Raw genomic sequence first — 27,810 nt, forward strand, 5'->3', positions numbered from 1 at the left:
TTTATTCTGTTTATTAATATTAATCCCATCTAATGCAACAAAGCCGGCCCCTAAAAGAAGTAATGCAGCAAGGTAGTTGTAGTAATGTCATTTTCTTTTTCTGTCCAAGCAAGTTGGGCAAAATCGCTGTCAAAATCTTATATACTATTGTACGTACCCGGTGAAGGTGGGAATGACAAAGGGGTCAGATTGGACAACATTAATCCTGGCTATTATCAAACACTAGCTACGTTATTCAAGTTTTCCGATCAAACACTACGTTGTTCAATTTTTCTGATCAAACACTACATTGTTAATTCTAACTATTATCGAGGGCTACCGACCAACTTACCCTCATATTTATTTTTATGATTAGGATACATGTGATATGATATTACCGTCTCTTATTATATTCTCATCGTCGTCATTAATGAAGACGATGATGAAATTTATAATCAAAATTCCACAATAATTATTATATATAAGAAAAGGTGGGAAAAAAGAGTGTGAACGTTGTGAGAAATAACTATCAAGAGCACGGAGGTGATCATGGATAGTAGCGGCAGTGGCAAGGAATGAATGATGACTAATGGACATATGGTAGCTGAGAATCAGGTGGGATGGATGAGAATGATGGTGGGATTTGTGAATCCACTGTGATAACAAAAGTGAAGTGTATGAATAGTATGAAATAGAGGGTTTCTGGTTATTTTGCAGTTTTAGGTTTTTGTTTGATACTCCCTCCGTCCCTCCCATTTCTTATCAAATGGGTTGGGCACGAAGGTTAAGAAATATGTATAAAGTAAGTTGAAAAGAGAAAGAAAAGTGGGTGAAGTGGTGGGACCCATTGATTTTTAATGTATAAAAAGAAGATAGTGGAGTAAAAATAGTGTGAAAAGAGGAAAAAGTGAAGAAGTGGCGGGACCCATTGTCTATTTTTGGTAAGTTTTGAAATGTAAAGAATTAGATGGGACATCCCAAAAAGGAAAGTGTAAATGGTTGGGACGGAGGGAGTAATTAAAACTCCATTACAAATTAATAAAATAAAAATTAAACACAAAGCAGTGCAATTAAAAAGAAGGAGAACGATTATGATCCGACGATGGACCTTCAGGCGGGCCTAAGAGAATCGTGATGAGGTTTAATTTTAAAAAAAAGAGCACTATCTTCTTGTTATCTAAAATCAAAGTGATAGAAGCTGTAATGAATTGGATTAAATATTAATATGATAAAAGTTATATATCATTTTGATCAGAATTATTAAAATTATAATAAATTTCAAATTTCAAATATAAATTAATATTATTAGTTTTACATATTTGTTGATGATAAATTTTGATATAAATTATTATTAATTTAATAATTTTTTTGTATTGATTAATATTGTATGTCAAAATTTAGTTTTTCTATTTTTCTTAGTGATTAAACGATACATAGTTAAAATTGGTAAGAATGAAACATCACCTCCGCTTTAATACTTAATCCTAGAGGTGGCAATTTCGGGTAACAGGTGTGTTCGTGTGTCAGTAAACAGGTCGATTTCGGGTCAAGCTAAAATCAATCAAAATTAACTGAAAATTGAAATTATTAAAAATAAAATTCTAATTTCAGGTCCTTAATAAAGGCGGGAAACGAAATAGAGAGGCACACAGCAGCGGTAACATTTTGCGGAACAACACTAGAGAACGATGGACGGAGATGCCTCGGAAAACGAGCTCCAGAAGCTTCTCGACGCCATTAAATCATCAGAAGTAAGCTTTATAGACCTTTCAAGTTCATTTTCTGACTTTCATTTCCAGCTTTTATCGATTTATCTCTCAATCGAATGTTTCCGAGTAGATTTATTAGCTAATCGACTTTAATAGATTGTAGACATCTTTCATTAGCTGTATTTATACATTTTTATCACGATTTACTGTGTTTTGTGCTGAATTTTGAGGGTTTGTGATGAATTAGAGTACTCTAGTTGTACTTTTGTGTCGAATCGTTGTTTTGTTGATGTGGATGTGTGTGATATTGAAAGTAGATGTGTATATTTTCTATTAGATTTCTTGTTTGTTCGATTTGTTGCTAAATATTTGAATAAGTTCTATATTTGTAGATTACTTTGCGATTGTTTGTAGTAAGGAATAATTAACCGATGACATTGATTGATAGTTAGCTCAGAGTTTCGGTCTAGTAATGGTGGATGATATGATAGTAGTAAATTGTTTGCAAAGTTGCTAGAATGAATTTTCACTAGTAGTGGATCAGCTTTTAACATTTTGGTAGAATTTCTTAGAAAAGATTTATGACTATGAGTTTTATGTCAGAGTTTTTTTAATTTTGAATTCCTATTATTGCTTCAGCCTCGATGAATTATTGTATGCTCTTCATAACTTCATATTTAAACCTATTGCAGTTTTGAATTCTTCTAATATGAAAGCAGCAACATGCTTCAATTACAGCTGGGAGGCCCTTATAATTGATTTTGTACTTGGCCATCACTAGTGTTGCCCATTTCCACTTCACTTGCTAATAGTCGCATGGACAAGTAATTTAAGATAGTCGCATGTATTATATCATCTTTTCTGAAGGATTGGTTAACTGATCATTTAAGAATTAGAAACTGGTGCATAGTGAACATTGAGAGTCATACTAATGATTTGTGCATTGTGAGTTTGTTAAATGATTCAGTCTTTACGTACAAATAGCTGTTGACTTTGGACAATCTATTTGTTTCCACTTTTCTGCTGTATTATTTCTCTCCCAGTGCTCACTTATTTAAGAAACTCATTTAGAGCATACTTGATATTTCATTTGAAGTTTGAGATCATGCAAATATGCAGTATCTTAACAATTTTAACTTTATATCTTTCAGGTTGTTGAAAGCCGTGCTCAACTAATTACTAAACTTGGAAATTTAGACATAAATGAGGATGCTGAACTTATTTCTCTTTGGGAATCTCTTACAGTATCAAGTTTAAATCTCCAGTTTTAGTTACTTTTCTTTCATTATATCTTCTAAAATTTGAAACAAGTACACACATTCATATGCTTATGTAGGTAGTTTTTGCTATTGAAACTCACAGATGGTGTACTAAGTCAAAAAGACAGATACAAGCTTAGTCCATTTAATCACTCATAAATATTGAGCATGGACCCTCAGTATTTCATGACTGTGCATATCATATATGTCGCAGATTACTCAGTTTAAATCACATCGCTTCGCTAGGTAACTATCTGTTGATATAGATTTGCACTTGTATTTATATCTATCATAGTAAAACTACCAGTGTTCTCTTTCATGAGGAGCTGTGGTCTGATATGCATATTCTCCTGTATGATATCTAATTCTTCCCAATGTTTCCTTAACATCGAAATGGATATTCTGGGAAGACTTTACCTGTCTTGATATATCTCAGTGCATCTTAAACAATAATATATTGCATGTTGCCGCAAAATACCTAGATTCAGGCATATCCAGAGGTCTGCATCAATATCTTGGTCTTGGGATGAAGGTAAACTGTGCTTTAACTTTGAAGTTTGTTTTCTCCTCTTTCCTTTCTCGATATTGACTCGGGTATTTTTCTGATACCACGACTTAGGCTTGTATTCTTTATCAACTTTTGTTTTATGAATAGGCAAGTACATGGTGCAGGAAGCATTTAAAGATGACCCTCATATCAACTGAGGACTCTCAAGAGGAAGAACATTTCAGCATTTTCTTCAAGGTAAAAGTTGTTGACAAATGTTTGATGCCCTTTTTAGAGGAAATCTGTTTACTTCATGGTTTGTCCTTTCTCTCCCTATAAATGATTGATTAGTGTTTGTACTCATTTACTGAAGCATTATAATAACAGTACCTTTATGTACAATTTTAACTGTATAGACTTAATAAATTTAGCTGTGTTTTAAGACCTTGAAGTTTCAAGCCCTTGATATACTGAGAAACATATTTTTGCGTGGAAACACTGAGAAACTATCGTTCTATTTCAATACAAAATTGAAATGTGAAATATTTGCAAAACAGTTGTTCTGCACTTTTTGACAAGAGCAGAACGATTGTTTACACATATAAATTATTCTCACATGAATTCACTACATATATATATATATATATGCCAACATTTCATTGCGGTCCATCTTATATGGAGTTTCATAGTACACCATATAAATCATTGATTTTATTACAGATTCCAATATATAATGCATATAAAATGTGATTCTGATGTAGAATACTACGATATAAAATGTGATTCTGATGTAGAATACTACGATATATACGTAGTAGCCTCTAGTTTGATCAAGGAAATCACTGAAAATGAACCTGCTAATCAAGGTTACAGGTTCGGGCAAGAAGAAGAAGCTTGTAATATCGTACCCACTCATGGTTATATTGGTCGATTAATATTCCAATCTGCTAGTTTCAACAACTCTCATTCTTTACACTTCTTCCTAGTTGTATCTGGTTTACTAGCTTAAGGTATCAGCACTATGGCTTTCAATCTAAATGGTTTCAGTTTCAACCAATCTGTAGTTGATAGTCAAGACTGTGTAATTAATACTTGGGCTGATATCGATAACCGTGCTAAGCTTGGTAATGTAATGCTCATAACTTCCCTCTAGACTTAGCTGCTGTTGAAGCTCCATCTACAAATGGGTAAGGTTGGGTTTTGGTCTATACGAGTTTCTGAAATATTAAAAAAGGAGCAATAACCTCTTTCTTGTTCTATCAAGAGGCGATTTTGCTCCTTTTTTATTTATTTAAGACCTTTTTAGATAAACAAATATTTTTGAATGATCAAAAAGGAATCCTTTGAAATGCAAATAAATAAAGGAAAATTGGCTAGGCGGAGGTAGCCCAGTGGATCAAGGCAGTGGATTGTGAATCCGCCTCGCGCAGGTTCAATTCCTATCGTTCGCCCAATTCTGCTTTTGTGTCAAGGTTATCAATTTAATAAATGATTTGCTACAAAAGGATTTTTTAGTGAACGTGTCACAGGTTACTCCTTTTTTTTTGTAAAGAAGAAATAAATTATATTTTCTCTCTTATTTCCAACAGCGACGAAGAATCAAATTATCACTACATTTATCCTTTTTCTACTTCTTATCCCTAGTGTAGGATAACCTCGAGGGGCTGTGGTTTTTTTCCTCTCAATTGGGCCCCTACCTTCACCACTCTAATGAGGATGGTCTACAGGATTCATAACGACTCCCCTTATTACAGGATGCTTACCTAGCTAATGTTTAGATCCGGCTCTACCAAACTTTTCTGGTTCACCCCAACATTCCCCACTTGTCCGACCGTTTCCGAGCAATTTTTGGATATCAAATGGACCTTCCTAAAAGGTAATTTAATGTGGCCGATTTCCCCTCTTTTGCAATCAGTTTCGCTGAGAGCACCTGCAACTCTAGCTAATTGTCTATCCCTTCCACGTGTGATATCTATGTTATGTATGGTCGCGCCTAAGGGAATATCGATTGAAGTAGATACTTCTTCTTGATCAATCAAAACCCCTTCCCAAACTGTACAAGCTTCTTCCAAAGCATACGACTTTCTGGATGTGGATGATATCTATACAGATGAATCTTATATATCCTTCAATGAAGTACCACTCGGGTGGATATCCACATATGACGTATCACTCATGCTATAATCTTCTACATCCTAGGTCTTCCTATCCAGTCATCTGGCTTATGTTCTTCATGTAGCATTCAGACCAAATGAATCTATGAAATTACATTGATACTTCTACATATGATGTGCATCGTAGGAGACATCTCTATTTTCCCGTTGGGAATTTTAAAATCACCACTCTTTAGCTTTCAATTTGCCTTTGACTATCAAATGAAATGTGAATAACCCGTCCTCTTCTTTTTTGAAGAAAAAGTGCTTCTGGTTCTGTCGATGCTTGAAAGAACCTTATACAAATATGAAAAAAGGAGGAGGATTGGAATCTGTCGGTCCTCTACCACTGATTTATATCCCTTGTCAAGGTAAAAAAAGGGTCATACATCTGACGCTTACCACCCTGCAAATCTATGCATAACTTTAATCTGGGGGAACTCCGGGACATCTGCAACGTCCTCCAAAAGGGCACTAGGAGACTAGACATATTATGTTACGGGCACTGGATCTCGGTTTGCCTTGTTAGCAATTAATGAGATGGAGACATCTGAAACCGGTCATGTGGCAGGCGAACAAATTCCAATAAATTGTGATGCAGCTATTGACAATTGTATGCTTTGTGACTGGTATTAGAGCGCGATGTCTACTCGTACGGGAAAATATTTTTGAGGAAGATTAAATGATTATAAACGAGACGAGTTATTACTACAGGTGGGGGAGCAATTTCAGGGCATGAATGAACAACCCCGTAGCCCGAATGCTCTTGTAGGAGATCCATAATTTGAAGCAGTAGCCTAAGTTTACAAGGAACTTGTCGGTCAATCATGAAGTAGAATCATCCAGAGGAAAGACTAATAAGGAAGGGGATGCTGAGCAAGATAAACAACAAATGGACCAACCACCTAATCCAGTTTGGAGACGGGAAGTCCAGGTTGGCAGGCCCCCATAAGTGCCACAAATTTACTTTTTAGATTAGACTGGAATGCGGAAGTTGCTTGAAAGAGATTACTATGAGCCTCATGACACTGAAGAAGACATCACAAAGAAGGTTAAAGTAGGCATTTCATATTTTGATGGTAGACTTAATCCAACAACATTTGTCGTTTGGTTGTCTATGATTGATGAGTCTATTTATTGGTATGACATGATCGGCAAGTTCGGTTCGGTAAGATGAAGTTAGTGAACCTCGTGAAGGTGTTTTGGAACAGTTTTGAAGGTGATATAATAAGATTGGGGCAACCACCAATAGCTACTTGGCAAGAGATGAAGGCAAAGCTTTGAGAGAAATACATGCCGCCTAATTACCTAGACAAGTTATTCTAACAACTTCTCAATCTCAAGTAAGGCAACATGACAGTAGAAGAGTACATGCAAAGGTTAGACGGACACAAGACTCGAAGTTGAATTGTTGAAGATCTTCGCCATACTTTGGCTAGATTTAAATCTGGCCTAAGGTTCAATATAAGGAAAGAGTTGATTCGGCAACCCCCTCTTTACTGTGAAACATGGTTTTCAAGTGGCCTTAGATATGGAAGATGAAGAGAATCCATAGTTCAATGCAGAGGACTTGGTGGATTCTGATGTAGATATCTCCCTTGCTATGGTGGTTCGGCTCTCGCTGCCCCAAAGATTCAGAAGTAAGATTGGAAGAGAACAACCATCTTTCAAACACTTGTGACCTTCATCAAAGAATTACGGAAGCTGGTCATGGATGGTGGGAGTTGCATGAATGTGGTTTCAGCCTCTACATATGCTACCTACCGAGCCATATCCACAAACATATCATATGTCGCATGGATCAACAAAACTACCATACCGGTAACTCAATGCTGTTTAGTTTCTGTTTTCTGGTCATTATAAAGATTTTGTTTGGCGTGATGTTCTTCCCATGAATGTTACACACATACTATGGGATTGGCCTTGGCTCTATGATCGTGATGTGTATCATTATAGTAGAGAGAATACTTTCCATTTCCACTCTAGAGTTTTTATGCGTTTCCACACCCCCTTGAGACCCAGAGAAACGAACAAATTCCTTTTCTTAGGAACATATAGAAGATTCGTCACGAAAAGGATAACGGTTACATATATACATACATACATACATACATATATATATATATATATATATGTATATAGGCTATTGATCAAATACAAACCAATTCTTAAGTACAAACTAAAAGCCTGTTCCACAGTCAATATTTATAACTACAAGAATCACTAGTTTATATTGCATTAATGATTGTTTTATACAGTAATATCAACAATTTTTATTCTTCATAATTAAGAAAATCTACTTATGTTAATAATAGGTGGTCGATTATTGACGATCAATTGTAGTTTTAAGAGGTTCATAATGGTCGTAAGTGACAAGAGGAAGTGTGTGATGGTGGTAAGTAGTCGGTAGTTGTGGTAAGTTATGGTGGCAAACAACGGTGATTATTAGTGATGGTAGGCCAAGGGGGCAAGTCATAAAAGGTGATGATAATGGTGGCAGGAGGTCCATTATTGCAGTATGAGTAAAGATGATAATCATATACGTTGTATATATATGTATATATTTCTATTTGAGAGATATGTTATATATATTAAATAATGATTTGTGATGTACAAACTAGTGATTTCCGTAGTTAAAAGTAGTGATTAAAAATTGGTCAGGGCTAATTTGTCTTGAATTGGAGTAAGATTCTGTATGTATATAGGTACTATCTAAATTAGAGTAGATTACATATCATCTAATCATTTATATTCTATCCGATCAAGCTTTTGGCTTTCATAATTTCTAAAAAATTATATTATATATCAGCTCATAGTAGTTTCTTTTCCTTGCTTTTGTGTATAATTGTGTAGAAAACTCTGATTTGACATATGTCTGTAGTTGATGAATAAATTATCTGTGCATTGTAGAATCATCACAACACAAGTTTGTGTTACTATATAAATAGCTTCCTGATATGCTAAAGCAAACATCAGTGCCCTTTACGTACTATATTAACCGTATATTTTTAAACATAATATGTAAATTGATATTAAGTGAATATATATAGTGGAAGAGTCACCCTATAAAAAATAATAATTTGTTTTTAAATATTTGGCAGATTGACTTTAGATTTCCGAATGATACATGACATATCTTTGGATAGGAAATTGTGGTGGCTATTAATCCATGCCTACCTTAACTTGGTTGAGAACAAGGCTTAGTTTTGTTCCAGCTGGTACCATTCATACAATAGATTCACATCCATGTCACATGCAAACCACATAGATCCTATTGTATAATGGGTAGTGTGCATGGGCACACACTAGAAAACCTGTTATATAATAAGAGTAATTAGGTTTCATTGGCCGTCATTAGTATAGAATGTGTAGAATTCCAACCCATATGCTTAGGAATACCATTACCTACTACTAGTAGTTATACTTATAGTAACTAATACTTTGTTTCTTTTGCTAATTAAAAACGTACAAGAAAAAGAGAGCTAAATCTAAAAGATGATTGTCACCACATAATATAAAAGTTGTAGGATTTTCACATTGACTTTCTAAGCCAATTAAGTAATGTGCATTTTATGTACCTGCACTTTAAGCGATACACCACTTGTAATACTGCACTTCTAAAACCACCACATGCAATATCACAGTTCATAACCCGATACAATTTATGCAGTCCCGTCTATAGTTCTTAACGCCTTTAACAGACAAAGGGGTATTTGTGTAATTTCACTTATGTAACGGTTCTTTTGTGCTTCTTTTTGCTATCTAACGAAGTTGCAAACACCCCCCCCCCCCCCAAAAAAAAAAAAAAAAAAAAACCATTCTATAGCCTCATGCAACCCTCATTTTCTAGCAGTTGTCTCACTCTCATATGCTAGCTGAAAAATCAGGGTTGTGTGAGGCTGTAGAATGATTTGGGGGGTCGCAAATTCATTAAATAACACAAAAGAGTCGTTACAGAGGTGAAATTACACAAATACCCCTTTGTCTGTTAACGGCATAATTAATTATAGACGGGACTGCATAAACTGTATCGGGTTATGAACTGTGATATTGCATGTGGTAGATTTAGAAATGCAGTATTGTAAGTGGTGTCTCGCTTAAAGTACAGGTACACAAAATGCACTTTACTCTAAAATTTCCTAAAAGTGTAAGAAACCAAATCGATAAGGAGATTGTGACCACATAATACAAAACTTTCAATCCTAACACTCACATCTACTTGTTGCATTATAATAATATATATTCGAAGTATATAGAAAAATTGGCCAATTAAAAATTTAGTAACATATAAGAAACTTCATGTTAAAGAAAGTTTGTCACAACAGCTCAGCCAATTAACCGTTTCAGTTCAGATACTTTAAGAGAATAAATATTTATTACAAAATTTTAAGATATTAGTATTAATAATCAGTAGAATATTAAGATGAGTTTGGAGGTGAAATACCTAAATGAAACAGAGAAGACGCGCAAGCAATATGTGCTCGGCCAATGCAACATAGGGACATAGATGAGATACTGAACTTTCTGATTAGAGATTTAAGTGTTTTGAATGTTGGAAACATGCAGAATCAAGTGACTGTTACTATAAGATTATTAGAGAGAGTTATTGTTATTGAAAAAAAAATCAATGATTCAATCGAGTCAAGAAATTCGGCTGAAGAAAACGAGGGAGGTTTAAATTTTGCTTCAATACATTAATTTAAAGAAGCAATGAGGAATTGTCACTCATTTGGCAATCTGCGAGTAGTTTTTTTTTTTGGCCATAAGTAAAGTTGTGACAAATTTGTTGACACTTACCCGAAATCTTCATCAACTATAAGAAATTATGTTTACGAGGTTCTTCACAATGCTGAAACACCATTCTTACCTGCTTGTCTATTCATCTCGTACAACTTTTTTTTTTTGTTTAATATTGTATGATAAGCTTGTTACTAGTGCAGAGCCTCTTCTTACAACCAGCCTAGTCTTGAAACATCACTGGACTTGAAGTAGACATTAGCTTATATACTATGTTCAAAGATCTTAAGTTGTTTCTGAGATATTTAGCTTTACTTTTCAGCTGCTCTTGGATCTTCTGAAACTCTCTGATGATAGTTTCTCAGCTTTGGCAAGATGTCCTGTCTCCACTTCTAAAGCAGTGTTGGATATTGTTGAGGAATTCATCTCAGAACAGTTAAGCTTGGCAAAAGAGTGCTTGTCAGAGATAAAGGTAACAAATGGTTTTGCAGTAATCTCTTAAGTATAAATGTGATTGTGAATTGTTTGGAAGTAAGCAATCGTGACTCAACATAGTAGGTACTGTAATTCAACACCCCCATCTTTAATATGCCATACATATGAAATTGGCTGCAAGGTCTCATGAAGTGTAAACATCATCCTTATGTTTATATACTATATTTAATATGTACTGTCACGTATATGGTATCAAAGCATTATATAGGGGCACCTGCCAGCAGTTGTCGACGTCCTTGCTCCAAGTTTACAATATTGAGTTCTATTTTAAAAAAACTAGCACTACCGTCATCCCTGTGTGGTCCTGATCTTCAACCTCCAATGCCTTAGCAGTAACAGATAAGACACTTGGTGGCACAACAAGGGACATGCTCTGTGGCTTAGATAAGTTCAATGCGGCTAATATGCACAGCATGTATTGGCATTTTTAAATAAAAATTTAAACTGCATACTAAAAATCAGAAAAGATCATTTTGTTTTTTAGTAATAACGTTTCGAGCATTTATTATAAAAAAATTTGTCACTTTTTATGATGGCAGAAATGTGCATTAATGGACTTTGTTTGTGGCATTTTTGGGTACTTGGATTTCATTTGAAATTCTGGATAATAATGTGTTTTTCAAGTGAATGAATTTCAAGGAATTTAAATATTGGTGCAAGTATGAGAATTTGAAATGACTAAATTTATGTCAGTTAAAGTCCATCATTTTAAGTAAAGTACATCTTCCCAAACACAATCTCATATAATTGATGATCTGAAAGTAGATTGATGATACCAAACTTGATAACATTGAATTATATTATCATATATTAAGAAAAGATAAACTTTTTGGTAATGTTTTATGAGTACAATGTGGATTGTATGGAGAAATATAGCATGTCATATTACCAGCATGTAAATTCGATTGATACATATTTTTTTTCCCTATTTGCTCATGAGTATTATGTATTGAAAGTAATAAAATCCTTCTTTGTTCATAGAGATATGTACTAAAAGCATTTGACGAACTAAACGACAGGCTTTTCCAACTAAGAACTTATGTAGGTTTATCTAATCCCATTGCACAAGACTCCCACATCAGAAGAGGGTACTTGAAGGTCCCTTTGTAGGCAACATTCTCTAGGGTTCAAACTTGTGACCTAGAAAATTTCAAGTAGACACTTGACCATGGCACCAAACATGGCCGTTTGTATCAGCCTTACCCTTTTTAGGAATTGGCTTGTAGTCTTGTACATACTTTAAGCAAAGTCGCCTTGACTAGTCTAAGCTTCCACATAAAGCTGTCACCTTCCTATACCCTATATAGTCACGAGGGTATGCTTCCGGGCTGGTGGTCATGACGCGGTACATCCTGGCTGTAATGTACTGATTCATGCCTCACGGCTTGAAAATTCTCTGCTTAGTACCTTACAAGCATGGCATTGTAGCTCCTGGAAGTGACCTGTCTGTTCTGCTTCATGGCCGTGACATACTACCTGAAGCCAGTAAGCTTATAGTTGTTGAATTGGCCACTTTTTTTCAGCCAAAGCTAAGAACGTTTTCATTTTCTTCCTCAGGAGTGAGCACACATATAAGCATGCAAATTTAGGAACTTAAGCAGACCTATACACAAGAACCTTCTAGAATACATGTGTTTTTGACTCTAGGCATACAGCAGAGGCTAGATTAGAGAGGGTGATTTCATATGAGACGTAAAAATAATTCGTCCTTCAGATCCATCTATATATGTACTCATTTCAAGTCAACGAAGAGCATATTTTTCTGGGAAAAGCATATATATATTTCTGCAAGGGAGAAGGAGAGGGAGGAATTGAACCTCCAACCTCAATGAAGAGCATATCTTAGTCTATATATGTATGATGATCATTATTCCATTTCTTAGTGGTATTTATCTCATCTTAGACGAATTCTAGGTGTGTATCTATCATATCCATTATAAGCCCAGGAGTCTCTTAAACATCACCATTACTGGAGCTTCACAGGTGGAAGTTATTATATAGGCATGTATGTTGCAATTAATAACAGCGCAAGTCACGGACAACAAACAGTTTTTCAGTTGAGATGAGGAGCTAACTATATATGTAAGAAGAGGAACTTGTCGTTGCTTTTCTTTGATTACAAACTATCCTAATACTGTCTTTAATTGCTTTTGCTAAAAGAACTATAATGTGGTTGTCTGTAGCACCAAATACATGTCTATGTGAAGTTTACACATGTTTTTTGATATAAGGTTCTTGTTCTGGTTTAGTGGCCAAATTTTATGTGATATAGCTAGCTTTTAATATTTGTTAATTAATTTTTATATATCTTGTGGAACAGAAAATCGATCCAACTATTGGCTCAGAAGTACTGAAGGTGGTGTACACCGTCCTTGATGCTGCCACACGACTATGCAAAGTCTATTGCAACAGTGTAAACTGGGATCTATATAATGAAAGAACAGAGAAAACTATAGATCAGGCAGATTCTAAAGAGCTTAATGTTGCAGATCATACCATTAATATTACAAAATGTACCATAGAAAAAATGTGTGAAGTGGGAATCCTTGCTGGTAGTGATGGCGGGAATCTTGTAAATTTACTGAACTTGTCGTGGAAAGGTGTGGTCTCATTGCTTCAGCTTGGCAAGGGGAAGTTAGCATTGAAGGTGAATATAACAGATATTATAGTGTCCCTAATTAATCTGGCCAATGACTCCTTGAGATGCGCAGCACAGTCTTGGTCTTGTCCTTCAAAAGAAAAAGTTCTATTGACAGAAGCAAAAAGGATATTCCTACCGGTAAAGTTTTATTTGATCAATGCCGTAAGAATTATTTCTCACTATTCCTCCCAAGCATTTATGGTATACAGGGAGATTATACTCAGTGTTATTATGATATCAGCCTTTAAAATTTCATTGAGTAGTGAAGAACTCCTGAAATCATTAGCTGAAGCTATGATTGAACTTTTGGAGCCAACATCCTTTCATTTACTTAATTCTTTGTTAAATTCAGCTCAACTGGGACAGGAGCACAAGATCCAAATTCTGGAATGGTTGTTTAGTCCCATAACTAGTTTAAAAAATAAGCTCGGAGATCCTCATGCTAGGAGCAACCATATTGACTGCAATTCAATGGATGCAATATTTTCTGTCAGCTGTGATGCCATGCCCGGGGCTCGAATATTGTCACTAGGCCGGATTTTTTTATTTCTTGATCTTTTAAAGGGTTCTCCTGATCTGGATGATGATTTAAGACTGGGACTTTCCAGTAAGCTCAAATGGCTGATTGATTCTATAACTGACAAAAACATTTACTCTTCAATCCTTGTTTTGCAAATTCCTGTATTATATGGTTCTGGCCAATCCCTGGAGTTCTCATATCGACCTATGTTTTTATCTGTAATTCATGCACTGAAAGCCTTCATGGTTGTGGTATCCTCGACGCCTGTGTGTACGGACGTAGTAGTTTTCCTGCTTGAAAACATTGTCCATCCGCACTTCCTTTGTAGGGAGATTGTTATGGAACTTTTGTGCTTCATGGTGCGACATGCAGAGACTGATATGGTCAATGACATTATCGATAAGCTTTGTTCACTTTTAAAGGTTGCTACAACTTCTGAATCAGTTCTTGTCCCTTGTAGTGGTCTACGAATATTAGCAAGGTCAATCTGTGTGCTCCTTGCTCACTGTTCACAGTCCACTGTAGATCTTGTATACCATTCAGTTATTGATAGTAGCAGATCTAAGTCATCGAGTATGTATGCAGCCTTGCTCATGGAAGAATTTCCAATAAATTTGCTTACTGACAAGGTTAAGAGTGTAGCCAAAGAAAAAATTATTACTGAATATTTTGGGTTCATAGAGAGATTTGCTAATGATTCGTTGGGAGTTGGTATGTCTAGTGTATTGTATACACCTGTCTCTGCTCTCTCTGCTGCTTTAAAGTCTCTGTAAGTAATTCTTCTTCTACAGCTTTTTGTCTTTGCTTAGAATAATAATATGTTTGGAGTAGACATTTGCTGTGTAGTAGAGTCGTATAAAATCTATCCGGTACTTTAAGAACTTCTTGTCGATACCTCTTTGTTTATAAGATTACTTTGTCAAACAGATATATATTTTCTCAATAATATTTTGATTTAATTCTTTTGATATTTTTAGCCAGGTCAGAATTTCTGATACTGACATGAAGACCTTAAAGTTACTAGTTGCTGTAATCAACAAATACAGAGACTCTGAAGGCAAAGTGAAGGACAATTATCTACAGCTTTTAAGTGAAATTCTTGAGATTATCTCCATCATGAAGCATGTGTATGAATCTGATGAGATGGAAGGAATCGTTATAGAACTTAAAAACCTTTTTATGTCTGGCCAAACAGTATCAGATGATAAGCTTTCTCGGTGCATACCAAATTTGGCTGTTTTCATGGCTGGTTTTAGTCACATTGAATTGGCAGAAGATGACGATTCCTCAAAGAGTGTAGCTGTATGGGAATTATATAAGATGCTACTGAGGGAACGTCACTGGGCATTGGTGCATTTGGCACTCAAGTCATTTGGATATTTTGCTAGCCGAACTAATTGTAACCAGTTATGGAGGTTTGTGCCACAAGATGCAGCACTTTCATTCGATATAGATTCAGGCAAGGAAGTAAATGAAGATAGATTTATGTCGGAATTGAAACGATTTCTTGAGAAGGAGACTGCACATCTTGCATTCACACCTGCAACTGATCAGCTTGAGCTACTTGTTGAAGAAGCAAAATTGCTACTAGAAAACATGAAGATGCTGCATATTAAACTGGAGGCTATAAAATGTGACCAGGTGGAGGTTGATGATGGACAACCTGCAAATAAAAATAGGGAACTTCCTGAGGCTGTAGAATGTGACCAGGTGGAGGTTGATGATGGACAACATGCAAATAAAAGAAGAAAACTTCCTGACGGTATCGGTAAAGGTGTACAGTTGCTCAAAAGTGGATTGGAGACAATAGGTGATGGTCTTTCGGCATGGCAGCAAAGTGATCTTCAAAATAGAGAGCTTCATGCTAAGTTTGCAACTCAAGTTGCAAATCTTAAAGATGTAATTGATCATCTGGTGGCCCTTTCTCGCTGCACGTAAGTTGCTAATTTGATATATAGCTGTTAATGCCATCAGTTATCACTCTTCATACTTTAGTGCATGGTAACTCTCTCCTTGAGAAAAATGTAAGAATGCCAGATGACTCTGGTCTCTAATTTCTGTACAACGGCCTAAGCTCTTAAGATTTCTTGACAGGGCTCGGTTTACATGGTGCAAAACATGGAGATCTAAAAATGTTGATCCTTTAGTTGCTCATTTCTGATTAGGAATCTGCTGTATGAATATGCCATGATGAAGATAAGGAGTTCGAAGTAAAAAAATGTAAAATTCTAATTACTAAATTCAATCACTTGGTTCCAAATAGACAGTGATAGTTACAATAGTAAATGAACACATGTGATTATGTGGGAGTACTGCAATATATTTTGTTTCATACTTAAAAGTTAAAACTCGGTACTAATTTGATTTTTTTGGGTGCAAAACATAGTGCTAATTTAGCAAAGAAGAAAAACTAAAAAACCAAAATGCTGTTGACTGGGAAAGAATAAAAGAAGGGTAATCAATATACTTATATAAAGGAGAAGCGAGGGGAAGCGAGGGGAAGCGAGGGGCGTGTAGGTGGCGTCTCTCAGATAGCTTCGTTTTATTTTTCTAATTTTCTGGAATTTTTGGATGAAAAATATTAAAAATTAGAACTGTCTTTTTAGTTTCGGATATATTAGAAGCAAGTTTCAGAATCTGATTTTGTTTCAGATTATTTATGGAATATATCAGCTTGAAAGTTTTAATCTGATTTTGTTTCAGATTATTTAATTATGGAAAAGAGTAACACACAAGTCTCTCTGCATCTATAAATAGCCCAATAGGTTGTAGGGTTTTGGCACATCTAAACACAACTTACTTTCTCTTTCTCAATATCACAACCCTATTTCTCTTTGGTGATAGATCTCTTGCTCGATTTCTAACTAGGTGGCGCCGTTCTTCTGCAACGACAAGTGAACGTTTTTTATACGGTATTTAAAAAATAAAGGTTGTTGCAAGTAGAGGTAGTTATAGACCGCTACGTGGGACTCGACAAATCCAAACAAAACACGGGAGAAGAATATAGTCGTGGCATGATATTGATGGATGATATCAATAAATTAACTATCAGTGATATGTTTGTTGTCTATTCTTTTATAATATTTGTTTTGTTCATCAGGCATGTTTGTTGTTGTTAATTTTTATATGATATACTTTGCACACAGGAAAAAATTATTCATGCATTATCTGTTTGCACCGTTCAAGCAACTTTTAAGTGAAGACTGTTCATACAGTATTGAAAAATTAAGGTTAGATTTAAGTTAGATGTTTTTGTGCACAATCAATCCAAAAAAATTGGCGGAAGGTGACAATGTAAGAACATGATTATTTTTCAAAAAAAATACAAATAAAATTAAGATTCGTCGTGCTTAAATTGTTAATTACGTGTAGAAATTTATTTTCAGTTTTTCAACATGAATTATAGTCCAATATTACAATTTTATATAATAATATTGGTATTACATCAAGATTTTTATAATATAAAATTTATTTTATCCTATAAATATTAATTTTTAATCATTAATATACTTTTTATAGACGGTCAAAAAATTATTGCATTCTATAAATATTAATATTGAATCATTATTTATAGGCCGCCGCAACGCGCGGTTTCTCAACTAGTTTCTACTGAAGGAGGAATAAATTGCATCAGTTAATTTGACTTTACATTATAATATTTGTTTACAAATTTAGAAAAATTATATTAAGATATTAGAAATAAAATATATTAATTTAATTTGTATTTTGATGAGATGTGGATTGTATAAATATATTTATGTTTTTTGGAATTAATTTGTTGATGATATTCAGATATTAAATTTTTAGAAATAGTCTGAATATTAAGATATTATCTATTTTAATACTACAAACTAATTATCTTCATATATTTTAATACCAACTCGTAGTTGCGGGTGTTGGCTTCCGTTATCACTATATCCATTATTAATATCATAAATATCATCGTTATCACTATATCCATTATTAATATCATAAACTAGCATAAAAACCCGTGCGAGGCACGGGCCTCTAGTTTTTGCCGTGTTTTAAATAATATTCATGTGTCATCATATTGTTCTCGTACGGGCCTTAAGTTTGTATTGTGTTTTAAATAAAATATCCGTGTGTCATCATATTGTTTCGAGCGTAACTATTAAGTTTTATTTTTTGACAAAATATGTAAATATGAAAAATGTAATATTTGCAACTTAATAGCATTAATAGTAATAATAAGTACTATTCCCTCCGTCCCATTTTATATGACTCTTATTCCTTTTTGGGACATCTCTAAAATAATGAACTTATTATACTTACTATTTTTAAACACTATTTTTCACTATTACACCCACTACTTCTCTATTTTATACTACTTTTTTTATTAAATAAACACTATTACACTCACTACTTATCTCCACTATCTCAAATCTATTATTAAATTTTGATATGTTCCACCATTTTACCAATTTCCAACTAAATTTACTCTTTTTTTTACTACCTTTTTTTTAATCTCCGTGAAAGTCAAATAAGGTCACTTAAAATGGGGCGAAGGAAGTATATTTGTTTAAAAAAATTATGGATCAAAAACTATATTTGAACTGATATTTCTATATTCAAATTCGTTAGGATATAGAGACCATTATCATATTATCTATGTTCAAAATTATATTCGAAATTAATACTGAAATTTTAGATTTTAAATATATTATACCTCATTAAAAGTATCTGTAATTTATTGTTGAAATTATTAAATTATTTCAACTAATATACCATGATTTAGATGAAAACTTGTTCTTGATATATGAATTACGATATCTTAAATCATGATTAAATGAAGATGTGTGGTCCGCGTTGTCTTACATTTATTTCTTTTTTTTTTTGAGTGTACGTTTGCATAATTGTTAAATTGATACTCCATCCGTCCCATTTTATGTGACCTCATTTCCTTTTCGGGATGTCCCAAAAAAAATGAACCTATAATACTTACTATTTTTAAACAATACTTTTCACTATCACACCCACTACCTCTATATTTTATACTCTATTTTTATTATATAAATACTATTGCACCCACTACTTTCCTCCACTATCTCAAATCTATTATTAAATATTGACCCCATCACTTTACCCATTTTTCAACTACATTTACTACCTTTTTTTTAATCTTCTGTTAAAGTCAAATCAGTTCACATAAAATGGGACGGAGGGAGTACACATGATGAAGCAGATCATCAACACATTCTTTTTAGCATATGTTGCACACATTTTGTATAAATAGAAATTGAAATATATGTTGTATGTAAAAATACACATACCTTATTTTATTATAAAAGCATCAATTGAACTACTAACCGTATAATTGCACCCCAAAAATTTCTGACACCTTTGATGTGTCTTATCCTTTTATTTTTCATATCAATTATATAGTACTTCAACGTATTATATTTTTATTGTTAATTTAAAAATATTAGATGATTATTACTTCGATACAGTATGTTATAACATTATCTCGTTATAAAATTTAAATTTTTTATAATTAGTTTTTTAAGCTTGTAGATTAAGACTTTTAATGATTTTTCATGTAATCGTTATAAAACCAGATCCCAAACAAATGATTTTTAGGAATTTCAAATAGCAAAAGGAGAGCAGATATGAGTTACGCATCATGAAGTTCATAAAATCATGAAATATTTAGTTAGTCGTGTAGTTATTTTTTTAGCTTTGTGCAAACTCACATTTTTAGATATTTTGATACTCGTATTTATTAGGAGTGATCAATGTGGTATATCATGTTCAATTGTTAAAGATCAAGTCATATATTCGATATTTTGAATTATGAAAAAACTATTATTGTTCTAGTCCTGTTTAATCAGATATTAATTTTCACCGTATCGCGTCAGATTATCCGGTTCAGAATTAATTATATTTTATTAGTTTACTTTGTAAATGATTAATTTAATTGTAGTTTGAATCATTTTATTTAACTGGTATATTATATATTGAATGATGACATATTAAAAATTATAGTTTTAAGACTTTAATATATATAACTTATTTTTCTGTGTTATTTTATTTAACCAAGTAAAATTTATAACTCAAACCTTTTTAGTAGTTCTCGTAAACGCGTTTTATTATTATATAGTTGAATTTTGATTAACAATATAGAATTTCCTTAAATTCACCTTCATATCACAGGTTATAGTATTTCAAATACATATATCATCAAAATTACATCATTTAGATATATTTTCTGACACCAAATTTGATGTATTGTCACTATTTTTATATCTATAATTTTTTAAAAGAAGATTTAGTTACGCACCAAATTCTGAATTCATAAGTTCAAAATAAAAAAAATATTCTAAATAGGAATATTCTGTCAGTCACCTTATTTCGTGCTCTCCAAAATATTGTAATCTCTTTATAAATCCCCTTTTATAATAAAAGAAATTAATAGGACATAGTCCATGTTGAAAACCCATCAATTTTTCCTTTCAGAGATGCTCGTTTAAACCTCAGTTTTTGTGCTTATTTCTCACATTCATGACTTAAAATTTCTATAATATTGTATCGGTGCTCGTTTAAACTATTAAGTTAGATTTGAATTCGTTTATTTTTATTTGAATATGAATTATATCTATTTTTAGAAATCTGAACCATGGCTCGAACCCGATTATTCATATTCTTTTTCAATTTTAAATTTATTTACATAAATAATTAATTTATAGATATTAATCTATCATGTAAACAATATATGAGACTTAACTGAAATAATAACTTATCTCAAATAAATAAAGAGGTTAGGTTCGGAGTTAGGCTCAGGTTCGGAGCTAGGTAATTTATTTGCTCAGGAGGGAGGATTTGAATTCGTTTATTTTTATTCGAATATGAATTATATCCATTTTTAGAAATTTGAATCATTGCTCGAACCCGATTACTCATATTCTTTTTCAATTTTAAATTTATTTAAGTAAATAATTGATTTATAGATATTAATCTATCATGTAAATAATATATGAGACTTAACTGAAATAATAACTTATCTCAAATAAATAAGATATTGAAACGAATATAAATACAAAAGTTTTAAAGTATGTGGTTAATGCTTTTGAATAATAAATTAATTGTTTGTGTAGTCCAAGTGGTGTGAGTGATGTATTTGTATCGGAGAGGTCCTGAGTTCGAGTCTTATGAATAACGTCTTTTTTTATATATATGAGAAGAGGTTAGGTTCGTTTATTTTTATTCGAATATGAATTATATCTATTTTTAGAAATTTGAATCATGGCTCGAACCCGATTATTCATATTCTTTTTCAATTTTAAATTTATTTAAGTAAATAATTGATTTATAGATATTAATCTATCATGTAAATAATATATGAGACTTAATTGAAATAATAACTTATCTCAAATAAATAAGATATTGAAACGAATATAAATACAAAAGTTTTAAAGTATGTGATTAATACTTTTGAATAATAAATTAATTGTTTGTGTAGTCGAAGTGGTGTGAGTGATGTATTTGTATCGGAGAGGTCCTGACTTCGAGTCTTATGAATAACGTCTTTTTTTATATATATGAGAAGAGGTTAGGTTCGGAGTTAGGCTCAGGTTCGGAGTTAGGTAATTTATTTGCTCAGGAGGGAGGTTTAACACGAACCTGTGTTATCATCATGATCCCGAAAACTGATCCCAAATATCATCATCATGATCCCGAAAACTGATCCCAAATATCATTCAGTAATATTACATCATGTAACATTTGAATATCTATAATAAACGCTACATTAATCCTAACAGAACGCTACATCCTCTAACATTATATTTTCAAATTGAAAACGCTAGATTATCATGTTGCTACATAATCTAACATTATATTTTCAAATTGAAAACGCTAGATTATCATGTGTTAATAACTGGTATTTGGACCATTTTTCATTCTGATCATTACTTCATTTTGTGTGATCTAGGGTCATTTTTCCAAGAACAATTGGATGGGTTGATAAATATAACTTTCAAATTCTGACTATCAAGCCATAATGCTACAACACACGTGATGTTTGTATATAAAATCCAAAAAAGATTGTAGATCGACTTGATGAGCATGGCAATGTCGACTACTAGCTAACAAAAGATTGCAAAATTAATATGAACAAAGAATTGACCACTTCCACGGAGAACTATCTTATTGTCATGCCTCAGAGAAGAAGTGAAAAATTAAAAGTAAGAAATATTCAAGATTCTAGCAGAACATGTCTCTACTAATAATATGCATGACATGGAAGCAAAATCTACCTTGAAATGCTTTACAAGGCTAGATATGAAACAAGTCTCTACTATGTGCAAATATCAAATGTTGAGACAACCTTCTCTACAGCCTCTACAGTCTACACCATCTACACTACTCTAAACTCTACTAAATTTTCAGCCTTGTGTCAAGACATTGTTGATCCCTTTACATGCCAACCTTGAATCCTCTGTATCTACACTGCTAGAGCCTAGAAGCCAAACATGGCTATTACTCAGACAGATGTTAAAGATAATCTAGATTCACATTAGTCTTACTAAATGAGTACATCTATGCAATGGGGAGCAATCATTGTTGCCTTGAATATCTCACTCCTTCAATCGTATGCTTTATGTTTGTGCTCAGATACCTTCAAATTTTTTTATTTAAAGCTAGACAAGAACATTTTATTGAGCTCTTGAATATCTCTTTAAAAATAATATATAATATATGGATTCTAAAATAGTGTGACAATTTTTTTTAAAAACAAACCTTACTCTTTATACTTGTTTTAGATTTAGATTTTATAATTATTTAAAAGAAAATTTGGAGAGAGAAGTGAATAGAATCGGAGTGAAATGAATATTGCATATAATAATAATAAGTTAAGAGCACCTAGATGCTATAATAAAAGAAGAAGAGGGATAACACTTTTAAATTTTTAAAGAGCTATTAAGAGTCCATTCAAAAATAAAGTTTTCCTATCTTCTTTAAATTTTAAATTTGTTTAGAGAGTCTATAGTAAATGCTCTAGCAAGTCTAAACGGTAGAATACTGCACATGACCTCGAATTATTATTACTATTACTTATTTTATAGAAAGGGTTTGAAGCAACCAAGCAACTTATTGAGGTATAAAAGGAACTCAAGATCAAGATTTATCTAGCTTCCTAAAGGGTCTTAGAAGCCTCAGTCAACCATGGTCAATTTGAATATAAGAAGGGTCTTGAAGCCTCAGTCAACCATGGTCAATTTGAATATAAGCAGGCTCTTGGATTTAGCTTTGAGTTTCTTGGAGTAGTTGTTGTGCCAAGAGATAGAATTGGGGTTATCATAAAATCCAAAGATATAGCCCCTGTTTGGGGGAGAGAAGCAGGAGACATGAGTTACCTCTTGAACTGCTTTTCTTGACCTGTTTATGTAAAGAAGCAAGACGTATTTTTAAGAAGTTGTGAGAAAAAAGTTGGAAGTAGAAAATGCTAACATCTCTTTATAATTCCTATTTGTTTCTCAAACACTTTAACAACTTATAATTATTAATTTATTTCTCGCTTTTATTCCACTTCCTTACTTTAAGCAAGAAGTCACTTCTTTAAATTAACCCAAACGGCCCCAAAGACATATACTAGTTGTCAAAACTACAAATGACATCTATTTTCACGGAACAAGAAATGTGTTGTTCAAACTTTAATACAGCAAATTGGAAGTGCTCAAGAGAAAGACCAAGATGCAAAGAAGGAAAGATGATGAGTTGTTGAAGGAAGTTGTCAAAAACCAAGCTTCTAGCTTACCTGAGTCATTTACAAATGTAAGAGGCAGAATCTATGAACTTTCTTCAAGTTAATCAAACTTGTTACTTCACGATTCTAGGGAGAATTCTAGTTCATTGTATACAAGGCTAGAAGCAAATTCATATTTGATTATCTAAAGCAAATTCATATTTTTTTTCTTTTTGACGGGAATTCTAAACAAATTTATATTTGACTATTCAGTTGACCCAAATATACTTGTTTTATATTCGACAAATCATTTACACATATCGTATTCAATTTATAGACGATACGACTTAAAACTTAAAAGCAAATAAATATAAACTCAACTCCAAATAGTTCTCCGTATTAAGTGGGTGTTTGGCTGACGGGCTTCTTGGCTTTTTTAATAAAGAAGTGGATTTCTACTTAACTGGACCTGTTTGGTAAGTTATTAGAAGTACTTATACTGATGCTTCTAGGCTGTAATTCGAGCCGAGCCTAATTCGAACCAAGTTTAATTGAGCCGAGCAGGCTCGGTTAACTAATCGAGCCTAAATCTTTGCCCGAACTCGACTCGGTTAATTTCACGAGTCGAGTCGAGCCGGCTCGTTTAGCTAAACGAGCCGGTTTTAACGAGTCGAGCGAGCCAGCTCGTATAATTTTACACTTAATCGAGCCCAAACCTGTACCTGAACTCGGTTCATTTAATTTCACGAGTCGAGTCGAGCCGGCTCGTTTAATTAAACGAGCCGAAACCTTTGCCCGAACTCGGCTCGTTTAACGAGTCGAGTCGAGCCGGGCCCACTTAAACGAGTTCGAGCCGGGTGAGCTCGCGAGCCGCCCGACTCGAATTACAGCTCTAGATGCTTCATAAGCCAAAGAAAAATCAGAAAACCTAGCTTATTTTGGGGTTAGAGTGAATTATTTATTTTTATAAATGACGATATCTGAACATATTTAATAACTTATAAGTTCAAATCACTTCTTTTAATACTAGCCAAACGGCCCCTACACATGTATCGTAGTGTTGTATGAAATAGAACCTAAAACATTGTCAACTTGAAAATCTGTAGGTAACTTAAAGATTGTAGTCTACTTGGAATAAAATGAAGATGGACATGGGGGCTGTGGAACATCTACAACTCCTTCGAGCATCAGTGTGACTTCTCTCATTGTTGGCCTCAGAGATGGATCTTCTTGAATGCACCACATTCCTACCATCACCAATCTCTCTACATTCGTCCACTCAATCAACATAACTTCCTCATCATTTTCCACTGCATCATTCAACCGGCCTTGTTGATAGCAATCCCAAATCCAATCTGTCAGTATCTCCCCTCCACCCTCATTTCCGAAATTCTCCACATTTCTGCGACAACAAATGATTTCCAGCAGCATCACACCGAAGCTGTAAACATCAACCTTGACTGTAACCGGAGTACTTCTAAACCATTCAGGAGCAACATATCCTTTTGTTCCGCGGATAGCAGTTTTAGTCCTGCTCTGATCAAGCATCAGGAATTTTGCCAGTCCAAAATCAGAAATCCGAGCATTGTAGTATTCGTCTAGGAGAATGTTTTGAGGCTTTATGTCACAATGGATGATCTGCGTGTTGCATTCTTCATGGAGGTACGCGAGGCCTCTAGCAATGCCTAAAGCGATATGAACCCTTTGTGTCCAACTAGGCTTTACCTCCCCGAAAACAAAATCTGAAAGTGAGCCATTCACCATGTACTCATAAACAAGCAGACGATTCTCCCCTTCCTCACAGAACCCTACCAGTCTGACCAGGTTCTTGTGATGAGTCAGGGCGATCGCGTTAACCTCAGTCTTGAATTCATTGTCAGTCTCTTGAGTCACTCTAGCTAACTTCTTCGCGGCAATTAAGGTCTTTGAAGTTGATATCTGCACCATTCCTTTGTACACTGTCCCAAAGGAACCACTTCCCAGTACTTCTGTAAACCCTTTCGTGGCTTCTGATAGCTCTTGATAGGTAAATGATCGCAAATTTGTTTCAACTATGTCATTATCCGGTCTAGTCTTCAGAGGGTTTTTTAGGTAGATGCCCAAGAACCCTAAACAAGAAGCACCAATAATAACAAAATTGAAAAACACTGAGCTTCCTAAAAGCACTGATCCCACCAGAATAAACGTGCCATGATCATCCTTTCTGGAACTGCCCTCGGGACTCTGTGAAGTATGCTCGCCTTTCTTAACCTTAATTAAGACAATACTTTTTTCACTACTGCCTTGCCGCCCAAAAGACAGAGGTAGCTTCTTCTTCCAACAAGTCGGGCCACCATAAACGACAGCAGCACAAAAACAGTCACTCAAACACGAATCTCTGCATTCTTGATCAGAGATTCCCTCCAGACGCTCATAATCAGACGTTGGCCAATTCGCATTGTTGATTTGTAAGAGCTCGTATAAGCCCTCATTAGCCCTCTGTCCATTATAATCATCACAGCTCACACTAAAATTCGGCTTGCAGTTGCCATACTTATCATCTGGATCAACCAACGAATAGCCTACCGCACATTCACAAACTGACCGTCCATCAGCATTAAGACTACATAAACTGTTGTACCCACAAGCCCCGCTGCCTAAATCTGCAGGAACATCAAGACAAATATTATCAGGCTCTCGCCAGATTGAAGACCAATTAGGCGTGCCTGTGAAACTCTTCGGGTGATAAGATTGAACAAAAACTCCATCAACATTCAATGTTGCTCTATGATAATACTCTGTAGTAGGAAGAGCCCGATTAGGCGTCAGAGTGACACGATCACCGTTTCTCCTCAAAATATGCATGTAGCCTGAACCATCAAACAAAACCTGGTAACCAGAATTACTGGCATTCGAACTGTCAAAAGTTTCACTGCTGTAGTAAGCCTTATAAGCATAATCTGTCAGAATTTCTCGCGTGTTCAGGACAAGATTTCCATCTTTCAGCAAACGCAACTGGAACCTTCCTTTCGAGAAGCTAATCTGGCTCCTTCTGGAGTAAAGAGCCCCTTCAGTCTGCATGATCTGTGTAGGCAGAAGTGTATCAGTCGGATAGTCAAAACTCTCCCATAATTTAGTAGAATCGCTGCTCAGAAGCTGAAAATTGCCAGTATCATTGAAAAAGGCCCGCGAAACTTGGCCAGATATTGTACCAGAGTTCCACAGCTGCTTTCCTTCCGGATCACTCAGGACTAATCCCCGATCAGCACTTAATTGCACTCTGGATCCTCGTGGCACGGCATTTCCACCATCTGCAAACCAGACTATTGTTCTGTCAGGTATTTTGTTGTACCAAATGGACAGCAAAAACTGGTCTGATTTTTCATCAATTTTTCGGAACCCGAAAGCAAAATCTTCCCCAGGTGAAAGCCATGATGGAGGAGTAGCATTGTCTGTGGCCGTGAGAGATGAGTTCAGTTCTATAGTACCATTTGTGCTAGTTTGAGCAAGCGCAAAAGCTGGCAAAAGAGCAAGTAATAATAAATTCAGGTGACAAAAAAGAGCAGGGGAATAAGGCATTGGTAAAATCATTTTCTCTGTTTCGTTTGGGGTCTTAAAATCTTGTAAACATAGATAAAAAAGACAGATTGACAGAAGAAGTTGCGAGGAACATATATTTTCATGTAGCGTGTTTTGACTTATTCTCGACTTTGATAGTTCTGCTATTGAATGTAGTGCTGTTTACGGCACAAATTATTGATTTTTCAGATTCCAGAAAACTAGAGCATTCTATAAAGTAGCATTTTCCTTGCTGATATTGATATTAAAATATCGGGATTTATCCTTGCATGTATTTGGGTACTTTAAGAAAAATAATTTGACCATTGTTTCCCTAATATGAAGGCCAAAATTCTGTGGAGACCATATTTTGTTGGAGTATTGGAATCCTATTTCTTGACTCTCCAATATATTATAATTCAATGGCTGAGATTTTTCAATTTTATAATTAAAACTTAATTATTCTTTGCATCAGTATCAACAATTTTTTTTTTTTGATAAAAAGGAATCAATTCATAAATCAAAAGCCATACGACATCTACAAATATAATCGAAATTGAACAGACGCTGAATTATATCGCTGTTGAATC

The 27,810-nt window shown here is 34.2% G+C and overlaps 2 protein-coding genes across 4 annotated transcripts; one reads left to right on the forward strand and one right to left on the reverse strand.

The window, feature by feature from the left end:
• Positions 1 to 1,593: 1,593 nt before the first annotated feature.
• On the forward strand, positions 1,594 to 27,422 carry LOC108208846 (uncharacterized). 3 transcript variants are annotated; one of them, XM_064080795.1, is made up of 8 exons: positions 1,594 to 1,730; positions 2,840 to 2,932; positions 3,345 to 3,479; positions 3,603 to 3,692; positions 10,647 to 10,796; positions 13,140 to 14,749; positions 14,958 to 15,914; positions 24,790 to 27,422. In XM_064080795.1, the coding sequence occupies exons 1-8, from the start codon at positions 1,668 to 1,670 to the stop codon at positions 24,791 to 24,793; spliced, it is 3,102 nt and encodes a 1,033-aa protein (XP_063936865.1). In that variant the 5' UTR covers positions 1,594 to 1,667; the 3' UTR covers positions 24,794 to 27,422. The 3 variants fall into 3 exon arrangements, with proteins under 3 accessions (XP_063936865.1, XP_017234909.1, XP_063936871.1); XM_017379420.2 differs by lacking the exon at positions 24,790 to 27,422 and adding an exon at positions 16,075 to 16,227; XM_064080801.1 differs by lacking the exons at positions 1,594 to 1,730; positions 2,840 to 2,932; positions 24,790 to 27,422 and adding an exon at positions 16,075 to 16,228 and having other exon boundaries at positions 2,958 to 3,479; positions 3,620 to 3,692.
• LOC108192891 (G-type lectin S-receptor-like serine/threonine-protein kinase LECRK3) lies at positions 24,809 to 27,253 on the reverse strand. The gene has a single exon (XM_017359420.2). It carries the CDS (start codon positions 27,251 to 27,253, stop codon positions 24,809 to 24,811), a length of 2,445 nt encoding a protein of 814 aa, XP_017214909.1.
• Positions 27,423 to 27,810: the final 388 nt, after the last annotated feature.

The sequence above is a fragment of the Daucus carota genome, chromosome 1 (assembly GCF_001625215.2).
Source record: "Daucus carota subsp. sativus chromosome 1, DH1 v3.0, whole genome shotgun sequence".
Lineage (NCBI taxonomy): Eukaryota > Viridiplantae > Streptophyta > Magnoliopsida > Apiales > Apiaceae > Daucus > Daucus carota.